At 39.2% G+C, this 13,438-nt stretch overlaps 1 protein-coding gene across 1 annotated transcript in view; it reads right to left on the reverse strand.

The window, feature by feature from the left end:
* Positions 1-497: 497 nt before the first annotated feature.
* parp8 (poly (ADP-ribose) polymerase family, member 8) overlaps positions 498-13,438 on the reverse strand; it is a gene marked incomplete at its 3' end in the record, with an annotated part of 100,870 nt that continues 87,929 nt past the window's right edge. The window contains exons 20-26 of the mRNA XM_080531010.1: positions 6,011-6,123; positions 5,527-5,599; positions 5,311-5,380; positions 5,042-5,118; positions 4,383-4,452; positions 2,960-3,044; positions 498-600 (exon numbers count right to left, since the gene is read on the reverse strand). Coding sequence (XP_080387136.1) covers positions 498-600; positions 2,960-3,044; positions 4,383-4,452; positions 5,042-5,118; positions 5,311-5,380; positions 5,527-5,599; positions 6,011-6,123 — 591 coding nt within the window. The remainder of the gene's footprint in view (positions 601-2,959; positions 3,045-4,382; positions 4,453-5,041; positions 5,119-5,310; positions 5,381-5,526; positions 5,600-6,010; positions 6,124-13,438) is intronic.

The raw sequence follows: 13,438 nt of genomic DNA on the forward strand, positions 1-13,438 counted from the left end.
ATCAAACTCAGCCGTAACATGTCTTAGGAAAAACAGTATTCTCCATTTTATTTATAAACTTAGCAAAATGTTTCTTCCTAAAGTGTTAACTTTTTTGTTGTAAATATGTGTGGTTTCACCACGGTTGGAAACACTGTAGCTATTCTTTGAGGATTTCAAACTTTTGCTAAGTTGCGTATTTCTGCGCTCGTCAGTATGAACGCACTTGGTACAGATATTCCTCAGCTCAAAAATCCAGCTTTGAGACAGAAGAGACAGGAGGAGTGGTGGAGGCAGCGGTATTGCTCAGGCAAGCATTCATCTCGTGGCTGACTGATTCATCCTGTGGCTGTCTGATTCATCCCGTGGCTGTCTGATTCATCCCGTGGCTGTCTGATTCATCCTGTGGCTGTCTGATTCATCCCGTGGCTGTCTGATTCATCCTGTGGCTGTCTGATTCATCCTGTGGCTGTCTGATTCATCCCGTGGCTGTCTGATTCATCCCGTGGCTGTCTGATTCATCCCGTGGCTGTCTGATTGCCGATAACCCGGAGGATCTCCCTATGGATGCTGGGGTCTTGTGTGTTGAGGCTTGTGTCGCCCACCTGCCCGTCTTCATAACTGATCCAGAAAAAGAGAAAAGACTGTCACTCATCAGCAACAACTCCCTGACCTAAACTGAAGGTCTTTCCACACTGACAAACACTGTGTTTCATCTCACTTTCTTAACCCCTTAACCCCTCTTCCTAGATAAAAGAGATAACATATCAAATTATGACATTAATTAGACAATAATCTATGTTAGAACACTGTCAAACAATTAGCATGCAAGTTTAAATTCAGCTGGTTCAACCCTTTAACGCCCGATGTATATAGGCAACAATGTCTTTAAACACCTAGTAACATGTCTGAACTCGATCAATTCACAAAAGGAACGTTTTCCCTGGAAATCACAAATTCTGCCTCTCTGAAAGAGTCTCGTGCATGGTCAAAAGGGGGAGTTTTTGAAATTCAATGGATGCAAAATGCTCATAAGAGTACATTTTCTAAGAAAATGATTAATTCTTGGCGAAGTCACTTGAAATGTAAATGTTGCATATACAAGTGTAACACCACTTTCATGCTTTGTATAGGCTTAAATGTAAATACGTTTGTGGCTAAAAAACAGAATGAAAATATATTCAGAGTCTGGATCCCGTTATGACACAGGTGTTAACTGTCTATATTTGTAAAAAATAATAATAATCATGAAGATTTTTCAAGTCTTTTACTCATTAATACAACATAAATACATTAATAAATGCAAACTATTGATATGACTGTTGAATAAAAACAATTTCCTTAAATGTGTTATTTGGGGTCTCATTGGTGCTTAATTTTCATGCAAGGAAAACTGGGTCCAGGGATCTAAGCGTCAAAAAACAAATGTCAATGGGAAAAATGAATGGGGATTAACAGGAACTGACTTTAACAGGAAGTAAGTTCACAAACTACATTTTGACTAAACCACTTTGCCTCCCTACTTGTTATAAGCATACCGGTACATGACTGCTTTTATAATGTCTTATATCATCTCATAATGATCATAAGTAGTAGTAAAACATGTTATGGGGAAATTGTTAGTTTTGTTGTTAGTATAAAAAGATCCACACTTTTTTTCTTAAGGGTACTGACATGACTTAATGTCTCATTCATTAATTCATAAGAAAAAGCATTGCAGGAGACCCCAAGATCGAATTCGATTGGTTAAATTAGCCTTCTTTACACTTCCAGAATGATGAGCCTTCTCATCTGTGATGTTGTGTAACATCGAACTGCCGACCTTGCAATCATTAGACGCCGGCTCTACCTCCTGCCGCCCCCAATTTATTGCGGTTGTTGTCATGTCATAACAGGCACTATGAAGAGGTTAGGTCAGTACCCTTCAAAAAGTTATAAAGACAGACATAACATATATATATATATATATATATGTGAACCCCTTTTGCAATTATAGATTTTTGTGTTACCATGTACTCTTTATTTAATGCACTAATTTCTTTATGATTTAGTTTTCCTACTGCACGCATGATTCCCTCTAAACCAACATATTGAATTGGTAAATATAAACCTTTATGTCAGATAAAACAAGACTGGTTCTGATTAAATAAAGATTACATGGTAAAAACAAAAAAAATCTATAATTGCACAAGGGGTTCACATACTTTCAAGCAGCATTGTATATATATATAATGATTATAAGTCATGCTTATAATTAGTTATAATGCATTTTATGTGTACACCTCTGTTACAGACTTGTAAAGGTGAAGTGGTGTGCATGTGGTTCCTCCCCTATTCGTTATTGGTTGCTGTCCATCATCGTTGTCTTGTCAGCCCTCACCTGTGTTCCCTCAGCAATCATCCCCGGTCATCCAATCACAGAAGATCATATCTCCTACTTAATGTGTGCTTGTCATGTGTGGCGAGAGAGAGAAGTTTGGTGTTTTGTTTAGAGAGAGAAGTTTGGTGTTTTGTTTAGAGAGAGAAGTGGTGGTTTTGTTTAAGAGAGAAGTAGTAGTTTTTGTTTGACTAATTGAATATCCTGTTACTAGAAATCGTTGTTTTTGTTCATAGCTTTGGTTTAGTGTGTTGATGACCCCTGTTTTCTCTTTTCCTCGCCAAGGGAGAAGGGCTAGGTAAGATACCCTGGGGTATACACTCTGCATCACGTAGATAACCACTGTCTAGATACATTAGGTAAGAAGCGAGCGGGTGTCATGCCCCGTAATACTATAGAAAGTGTTTCCGACCAATCACGGTTGGTGGTGAGTCTGCAGTGATTTCACCTAGTTACAAAATACTATCTGCACAGGACACAACAAGCTCTCAGGAACAACAGGGCACTTGTTACGTTTTCTCAGCAATTATGTAATTTAGTTCAAACTAGCCCAGCAAACCTCTACTTGGATATGATCCTGTTTTAGGGATGCCATGTACTTACACAAAGAAAAACCTTGTACAGACATGGTCTGTGTTGGGAACGACCCAGATATCTCCATGCTTGTGCAGGTCGGGAGAAGTGATGACTGGAAGAGATAAAGCAAGATGTTAACGAAACAGTTAATGATTCTTTTGTAGCTTCATAGTTCATAGTCTTCGCAATTCCTTAATAAGGCTGTGCTTCACAAATCACTCATGTCAAGCTATGCAAAGGGTAGCAAAGGGGTTATGCCACGTTTGGTAAATTTGCCAAATGCAAGTTGGTCTACATATACTATGAATTTGCTTATAAATTATTTGGAAAGAAATGATATACAGTGCCCTGCGTAAGTAATGGGACAGCGCAGCGTTTCTTCTTTGCGTCTGCAATGCAAACGTTTGGATTTGAAATCAAACATTTTAATTACCATGAGGTTAAAGAACAGATTCTCAGCTTTTATTTTATGGTATTGTGCAATATGTACCAGTATGTGTACATATTGGTTGCATCATTCAGAAATTACAACACGTTTTAGAGTGTTGAGGGTTGATGTTGGAGGTGATGGGACAGATTCATCAAATGTCCAAATTAAGGGCTCAAGCGATTCTTTTTGGTCGACAATACTCAGACTCGTCTCAAAGACTTTGGTCGCCTCAGGACTCCTCTTCAGCAAATTAAATGCATGGTCAATATGACTTCCATCTGAAGATTGACTTGAGTGAGACTTGCAGTCAAGAACATTACATTTACTCCCTAGTTGCTATGGCAGTATGTTTTGGGTCATTGTCGTGCTTATATGATGAAGCGCAGTCCAATACGTTTGGAGGCATTTGCTGTTTCTGAGCTCACCGTTGCTTGCTTTCCTTTTAATGATGTTCCAGAACGTTGATGTTGGTAGGTTGAAGGGTTTTTCCTGATATTTCAGCCTCATAATTTTCCCTGACTTTCATTGACGTCTCTTTGGCCCTCATGTTCATCGACAGCAATAGCAGACTCCAAAGGCAAACGCAAAGTCTAGAATCAATAGATATCGAGAGCTCTCTTATGACTACACAAATGATGTGAGGGAACACACCTAACGTACCAGAAACACCTGTCAAGCCAATTGTCCCGTCACTATTGGGTACCCTGAAATAGGGGGACTATGCATAAAAGTGTTGTAATTTATGAATGGTGAAAGCATTAGGTACACAAATACTATACAATAAAAACTGAGAACCTATATTTTAACCTCATAGTAATTGTTGGATTTCAAATCCAAACTTTGAGTCTAGAGCCAAAACAGGACAACATGATTCACTGTCCCGTTACTTATGCAGAGCACTTATAAAAGTGTTAAGGGCGCTGTGGTGCTTTAAAAAAAAAAAACTAGCTCTGGAATAGACCTTTGTGGGAACTGAAACACACATACGTTGTGGATGTTAAGGAGTGTAGACCTACTTACCTTCACATAAGGCTATGCACTTCAGATTCCGACTTTGCAAAAACTGGGGCTGCTGCCCTTTCTTTTGTGACTATAAAAGGATCAAATAACACTACATTAAATCTTATTCATAAATTAAAATAAGAATACTCACTATTTTTATGTAGTAACAATTGTCAATTTTATTCCAGTTTACGGGTACAATTTTGCACCACCAGTAGATCTCAGGTGTGATATTTTAATAATGCTAAATACATTCAGTAATCATGTAGATTTATCTCAGTTGAAAAAGTCTAATTTAGCAGCCATGAGACGGCATCTTTGATGAGAAAGGATTGACAGACATTACTTTACTAAAAAATTTCAGGTGATGGGTTTTTGTCATGGACTTTAATTCCATGATAGATACATATTGCTACAGTATGGACATGTTGTGCTGTTTCCATGTAAAATAGTTGCAAATGGCACCTTTAAAGCCACAATTCTTAACTTGAACAACAACACAACGTCATGCTTGCCACATAAAGCTGAGGGATGGGGTTGGAGACATGTTAACATGTTCATGAGGCCTCTATAAGTAATATTCTTCCAGAATAAATTAATATATTAAAAAACGGCTTCACAAATTACGTATTGTGGCTTTAAACACATTTAAAACATTTTCGAAATGTCATTCTCACCTGCAAATGTAAGTTGGTCTTGCTGTTTGTAGCAGTCTCGTCCTTGGAAGCAACTTTCTGTTGCTTTTTGTTCATCCCTACATCAACAGTAACCAATCAGTTATAACAAGCTCTTCCTACCTTCTATACCACATATGGCTTACATACTGTAGTGTCTTGTATTACTTATAACATTACTGACTGTGGCTCATTATATCATACTGTTTGTAATACATTTACCATGTTAAATGAATCATTAACTCCCCTATGAACTAAGGTTCACTGGGTACCTGAGTAGCCAAAGGATATGCTTGACATTGGGCTGAGATAGATTCCACTCCCGTAGATGGCGCCATGGAGCTGCACAGCACAACACAATCATAACAGGGCTTTATCAAGGCACTCTTTTACATTATATAAGGTTATATTAAAGATCACAGGCTCTATGGGTTAACATGTCCTTAAAACGCTGATAAAATACAGCATATCCTTAGTGGTTTTATTACCTGAAGTCTTGTGTTAGATGCAACAACCAAACCGTTCCTCAAAATGGAGTGCCAATTCTCTATGTGAGAACCACTGAGAAGAAAAACAATACAATTGGCAACAATCAACAATATATTGCTTTTGAAATCCACATTAGTGAATTTGATCAGGATTTAACCAGTGAATCATTCAGGTGTTTTTCAGTGTCAAGTATTAAGTTTAAATATGCAGTGACGCATAGACATATTCAGAAACATACTTTCTGACCGGATATTGTTATCGTAGTGCTAAGATTAAGAAGAAGAAAAAAGGTGACTAAGGACATTCTACACACCCTGACAAAATGTGCACCTTTTCTTGCCCTAGAGACTGACATTAAAACACATTAAATTAGGATGTTCCCACTGCTCTTCAAAGATGTGCAATGGGAAGGAAAACTGTATATCACTGTGTATGGCATGGTTTCATGAGCATGGTTGGTGTGTAGACTAAGGAGCGACTTACTGGAAAGCGAAGGTGCTCCCAAAGAGGTTCTTGGCAGCTCTGAAGTTTGACTCTTTGGCAGGTGGACTGCTAAGCAGGAGGAACTGGTGGGGCGTGTGCATGAACTTCAGTTGCTGCCGTGACAGGAGGGAGATGTGAGAGAGCATCATCACTTATCACATGTTCACCCTGCTAAGTTCTTCACAACTTAATATCAGGCAGCCTTCTGACTTCACATCTAACCACATCCGGAAAGGCAAAGAGCGGTGGGAAAATACCATCAGAGAGATATTACATAAATCTAAGGAGATTAAGGTTAAGCCGTACTTAATATCCCTTTAATAGGGAGATAGTATCTGAGTTAAATTTGTTTTTCTGTCACTCTGCAGCAACTCACGTTACTGTCACTCAGTAATGTGTCTGCATACAGGAAGTACACCGTAAAGGCCTTTTCCCGCTCCTCTATCGAGATACAGAGCCCTCCATAAGTATTGGAAAGAATATGTATTTTGTCTTCTTTTAGCTCCATATTCAAAATCAGTTTGGATTCAAAATTAAACAATTACTATGGGGTTAAAGTAGAGATTCTCAGCTGTTTTTAGTTTTCTTTCAGATTGGTTACCCAATCTAGAAAGCACAAAACAGTATTGGAAAAAATCATGTCCAAATAAAGCTCCTGTTAAGAATTTGGACAACTATCCTTTGCATGCAATAACTGCCTGAAGTTTGCAACCCATTGACCCCACCTGACACTGGGTATATTCTCTGGTGATGCTCTGTTAAGCGTGTACTGCAGCCATCTTCAGTGATTTTGAGGTGGTTTTGCGTAAAATGTTAAGAAATGAAGAAATGAAATGCATGTTCGATTGGATTTAAATCTGAAGGTTGTCTTGGCCAGTCAAGAACGTTCTGCGTTTTGACCCTAGAAACTCCCTAGTTGCTATGGCAGTATGTTTGGGGTCATTGTCTTACTGTAAGGTGAAAAGCGATGAATTTGGAGTCTTTTGCAACTTTTGAGAACTTTTTTTCTGTACACTTCAGAATACATTCTGCTGCTGCTTCTGTCAGCAGTAACATCATCAACTTAGCCAGTTGTGGCAGCTATACAGTGTTGAATACTTGAAAAAGTATTCAACAAAAACATTTAATTCAACATATTTCCATTGCAGCTTATTCACATGGAATTTAGACCAGACATTGGTATAAACTCTAAAGAAATTGGATTATCCAATCCCCCCAAAAAAGTTATGTGCAATAACAGGGAATGAAGTATTGAAAGAAGTATTGAAGTAGGAAGCTGCTGAAATGTATTTAATACTTGGTGGAGAAGCCTTAGTTTCCAACGACACCTATACGTTTCCCATACAAAAAAAATAATCTTTCACAGTGATCAAGTTTGATATTGGCCCATTCTTCAACACAGACAGTCTTTCAATCTTGAAGATTCTGCTGGTGAATCTTGATCTTCAGTTCCTTACACACATTTTCTATTAGATGTAATTCTGCCGATCGACTAAGGCAGTCCAACACCTTTATTTTCTTCCTCTTGAACCAATTGAGGATCAATTCCTTCGCAGTATGTTTTGGATCGTTGTCCTGCTGGAAGATCCACCCGTGTCTCACGTGTCTCCTGGTGGATGATGAGGCAACAGATTCTTCTCAAAAATGTCCCAGTACATGGCTCCATTCATCTTCCGTTCGATAATTTGGATTCTAACAGTACATTGTGAAGAGAAACAGCCACATACCATGGGGCTTCCACCTCTTCACTGGTATGGTATGGTATTTTTATGATCATATGCAGAGCCATTTCTCCTGCAAACATGTATCGTCTGACCAGAATACATTCTCCAAATGTTCTGTAGCAAACTTCAAACAAGCTTCAACATGCCTTTTGTTCAGTAATGGAGTCTTCCGGGGGGATCGTGAATGGACACCATGGCGGTGGAGTGCATTGCCTATTGTTTTCTTTGTGACAACTGTACTTGCTGCTTCTAGGTATTTCTGGAGCTCTGTTCAAGTGATCCTTGGTTCTTGGGCTACTCAACTGACTGACTTTCTAACTGCCTGGTCAGAAATCTTGCAAAGAGCTCCTGTGCGTGAATAATGGTTCTTATAGGAACATTTAGGAGTTGAGAAATCCATCGGTAACCATTGCCTTTACTATGCTGCTCAACAATCTTGTTGCAAAGGTCTTGGGAGAGCTCTTTGACTCTACCCATCATGAGATGTTTCTTGCAGGAAACCTGATTCTAATTAGCACAGGTAGGAGAACTAATTAGTGCCATAAACTAGTTTAGTGCTTTCTTACTGTGTTCGATAGCTTTTTCCTGTGTCATTACACTTTTTTGCACATAGCTTTTTTATGGATTGGAATGTTACAATTTCTTTAGCTGTGTAGTTTTATTGAGCTAATACCAATGTCTTGGTATTATGAATGAATAGATGCAATAGAATTAAACAATTGTTGATGTGTTGAATACTTATTTCCCCCCACTGTACATGCCCAAACCATACCACCCCCTCCACCATGTTTCACAGATGAGGTGGTGGTATGCTGTCAAACTTGGGCAGATCCTTTTTTCTCCAAACTTTCCTTTTGCAATCACTCTGATACATGGTAATCTGGTAAATCTGGTACAGTCTCATCTGTCCACAAGGCCGCTTTCCAGACCTCTGCAGAGTTTTTAAGTACTTTTTAGAAAACAATAACCTTTTTGAGGATAACTAGTGGTTTACTAGAGGATAACTAGTGGTTTACTAGAGGATAACTAGTGGTTTACTAGTGGATAACTAGTGGTTTACTAGTGGATAACTAGTGGTTTACTAGAGGATAACTAGTGGTTTACTAGTGGATAACTAGTGGTTTATTAGAGGATAACTAGTGGTTTATTAGAGGATAACTAGTGGTTTATTAGAGGATAACTAGTGGTTTACTAGAGGATAACTAGTGGTTTACTAGAGGATAACTAGTGGTTTACTAGTGGATAACTAGTGGTTTACTAGTGGATAACTAGTGGTTTATTAGAGGATAACTAGTGGTTTACTAGTGGATAACTAGTGGTTTACTAGAGGATAACTAGTGGTTTACTAGAGGATAACTAGTGGATAACGAGTGGTTTACTAGAGGATAACTAGTGGTTTATTAGAGGATAACTAGTGGTTTACTAGAGGATAACTAGTGGTTTATTAGAGGATAACTAGTGGTTTACTAGAGGATAACTAGTGGTTTACTAGAGGATAACTAGTGGTTTACTAGTGGATAACTAGTGGTTTACTAGAGGATAACTAGTGGTTAACTAGAGGATAACTAGTGGTTTACTAGTGGATAACTAGTGGTTTACTAGAGGATAACTAGTGGTTAACTAGTGGATAACTAGTGGTTTACTAGAGGATAACTAGTGGTTAACTAGTGGATAACTAGTGGTTTACTAGTGAATAACTAGTGGTTTACTAGAGGATAACTAGTGGTTTACTAGTGGATAACTAGTGGTTTACTAGTGGATAACTAGTGGTTTGCTAGTGGATAACTAGTGGTTTGCTAGAGGATAACTAGTGGTTTACTAGTGGATAACTAGTGGTTTACTAGTGAATAACTAGTGGTTTACTAGTGGATAACTAGTGGTTTGCTAGAGGATAACTAGTGGTTTACTAGTGGATAACTAGTGGTTTACTAGTGGATAACTAGTGGTTTGCTAGAGGATAACTAGTGGTTTGCTAGTGGATAACTAGTGGTTTACTAGTGGATAACTAGTGGTTTGCTAGAGGATAACTAGTGGTTTATTAGTGGATAACTAGTGGTTTACTAGTGGTTTACTAGTGGATAACTAGTGGTTTGCTAGAGGATAACTAGTGGTTTACTAGTGGATAACTAGTGGTTTACTAGTGGATAACTAGTGGTTTGCTAGAGGATAACTAGTGGTTTGCTAGTGGATAACTAGTGGTTTACTAGTGGATAACTAGTGGTTTGCTAGAGGATAACTAGTGGTTTACTAGAGGATAACTAGTGGTTTACTAGTGGATTTTTTGATTGATTGAAAACTTTATTAGAAGATTTGCAGAAGTAGGTACATGAAGGTACATATTACATACAAGGTCAACTAAAAGGATTAAAAAAAACAAGAAAGCCACTGGCTTATTTCAATTGGGGTCCTTGATTCTCAATTCATCGTTACATGTAAGACAGACAAAAAAAACTAGTACTATCTACAAGATAATACAGACAAATAACTATTACTATCTACAAGATAAACATACATCCATCATGGGAAGAACAATACAACAAAACATAAGGTATGTACAGCGGGTAGGACAGGTGGGGACATACACCACAGGTGGGGGCGGGGGACAAAACACAAAGTATGTACAGTGGGTAGTTCGGGTCTTTTAATCAGATTTTTGATTTAGAGGGTCCAGTTACGGATTGCAGCCTCCTGTAAATGTTTTTTGAGAGTGGTTTTGAAGGTGGGCAGTGTTTTGCACTCCTTTAAGATTATAGGAAGGGCGTTCCACATTTTTACTGCATAGTTTGCAAACGAGTTTAACCCCTTGTTTGTGGTGCAACGCGGTTGAACGTGGTTCGTGGAGCTTCCTCTGGTGTTGTATGTGTGGACGTTGTTCACTTTTTGGAAGTATGTTGACAGGTACTTGGGTGTCTTTGTGGTGTAGCGTATCTTGAAGACCAGGCCCAGTGCAAGCTGCTGCACTCTGTCAACTACTCGTAGCCAATCAAGGCTCAAAAAATGAGCAGCGGTTAGATGTGTCCTAGGGTTGAGGCCTAGCAGAAGCCTAACCAGTTTATTTTGGGCTGTCTGGAGTCTTGTTTTATGGGCCTTTGTGGTTCTATAGTACCATGATGTTACGGCATAGTCGAAGTGACATTGAATGAGAGCTCCTGATAGGGTCCTCAGTGTGTTTTTACTGACAAGTGAGGATATCCTGTACAAGAATCTAGTTCTATGGTTCACTTTTTTGATTACTTTTGCTGCCATTTTATCTCCAGAAAGATTTGCCTCTAAGATGGAGCCCAGGTATGTAATATCCTCTTTTCTTGTGATATTAATGTTTACCCACTTTTATTTTAAAATGTTCAGCCTTTCTGAGTTTAGATGGGGATCCGTATAGGATGGTTTCAGTTTTACCTAGGTGTATTGATAGTTTATTGTCAGCTAGCCAGATGCAGATTCTACTCAGTTCAGTGCTTAGCGCTTTTTCCACCTGCAATATGTCCCTGCCAGAGACCAGCAGAGCTGAGTCATCCGCGAACAGGAACAAATTGCAATCACATGCTGATGACATGTCATTCACATATATTAGGAACAGTAAAGGTCCCAATATGCTTCCTTGTGGAACGCCGCAGGTCACTGGGAGGGGGGAGGACAGTGTTCCGTTCATACTAACCACCTGTTCCCTCCCCTCTAAGTAGGATTGCATCCAGCTCACCGATGTTCTATCGAACCCAATTGCTTTCAGTTTATCTAACAATATGTGGTGATCTACTGTGTCGAAGGCCTTCTGGAGGTCCAGCATGACCATGCCGCAGTACTTGCCCGAGTCCACCTCATGGTTGATGTGGTCGTTCAAATAGAGAAGGCATGTGTCAGTGGAATGGGATGTTCTGAATCCTGATTGAAATTCATACATCAGATTTTTTTCGGTAAGGTACCTATCAACCTGTTCATAAACTATTTTTTCCATAAGTTTCGAGATGGAATTAAGAATAGAAACAGGTCGGTAGTTGCCTGGGTCTAATTTGCTTCCTTTTTTATACAGTGGGGTTACCCTTGCTATTTTAAAGTCAAGGGGGACGTGTCCCTGTTTGATGGAGAGGTTTATTATGTGGGTGATGATTGGGGTAATGGAGGCAGCTGAGTCTTTTAGAAATCTGGCTGGAATATTGTCATGGCCCGTGGCCTTTTCTGAGTGTAGAGCGCCCAGCTTTTTAAACACCTCATCGTTTGACACCATGGAGAGTTTAAAATCATCTTTGCGTACACCCAGTTTATTGTAGAACGCACGGATGTGCTCTACACCATAACGCCCTGAGTGGGGTGGTAGATTGTTAACTAATTTAGTGGCTATGGTTGTAAAGAAAGTGTTTAAGCACTTAGCCACATCCAGCTTGTCTGTAAGGAGAGAATCTCCAGATTTTATGCTGATGTTTGTAGACCTGGTTTTGAGTTTTTGACTGCAACCTAGTTGGCTATTAAGTAGCTTCCAAAGGTCACGTGGTTTGTTTAAGTTTTCTTCGATTTAGTTATCGAGGTATTCTTTCTTAGCAGATTTGGTCATGGTAATTACCTGATTGCATAGTTTGTTGCATTGTTTTTTAATTTTCTCAAAGTGGGTTTTGTGATCTTCGTTTAAGTGTTTCACTAATTTTGATTTGCATTTTTGAACTTCAGAGCATTTTAGGTCTCTGACTTTCATAGCATTTAGAATGTCCGAATTCATCCATGGTTCCGATCGGGCTTTAACCCTGGTGGTTCTCATGGGGGCTATACTGTCAATAATATTTAGGAATTTGGTTTTGAAACCTAGCCATGCCTCTTCAACCTGTGTGCATTTTAGTTCATCTAACCAGTCTTGATTCTCCAGTTTATGGTTTAAGGCCTCACTAGAATAGGATTTAAGGGATCTAGTGGTTACAGTTTTATGACCGCCAGCCTTGGGTTTATGTTTTTTACGAGTGCAAAAGATCAAAAAAGATGTAAAAAGATGTAATGATCACTTAGCCCACATACAATAACCCCACTCTTGGAGATTTTGGACTCATCCGATGTTAGAATTAGATCTATGGTGGTTTGAGTAGAAATACACACCCTAGTGGGTTTGGTAATTTGTTGACGGAGACCGTGTAATTCAGAAAACCTAGTGAAGGATTTGAAAACGGATGCTTCATTTCTGAGCATGTCCGTGTTCAAATCCCCAATAAGAATCTTTTCCACACAGTCAACGTCATCCAAGCACCCCTCAAGAATATCATAGAAATCATTCCGATCGGGAGGTCTGTAGATAGTACCAACCAGCACCGGTTTTGCTTTGTTAAAGATAATTTCAACCCAAACAGATTCTAATTCGTCACGATTCAGGTCATGCCGGGTGTTAAAGATAATATCGTTGTGAATGTACATGCAGACACCACCCCCATACCTGTTCCTGTCGTTTCTGATGACTGTGTAGTTAACTATTTCAATCTCTGGGTCTTTGATCGATTCATCAAACTTGGTCTCAGAGAAGCTCAAAATGTGAACCTTGCTGTCATGGAACATTTCTCTGATTTGGTCCAGTTTAGGTACAAGACTGTTCACATTAAGGTGAACAATATGCAGGCCCTTACTGCTGTGTCCAAATAGAGAGTTCATGTCCTTGACTTGGAAATAGTCACCATTCCGGTCATCGTCAAGTTGAGGATTGGGGGATGGGGGGGGTCGCCCATTGTTCAACGGT

This window comes from Nansenia antarctica (assembly GCF_963989245.1).
Source record: "Nansenia antarctica genome assembly, chromosome: 5".
NCBI classification, from domain to species: domain Eukaryota; kingdom Metazoa; phylum Chordata; class Actinopteri; order Argentiniformes; family Microstomatidae; genus Nansenia; species Nansenia antarctica.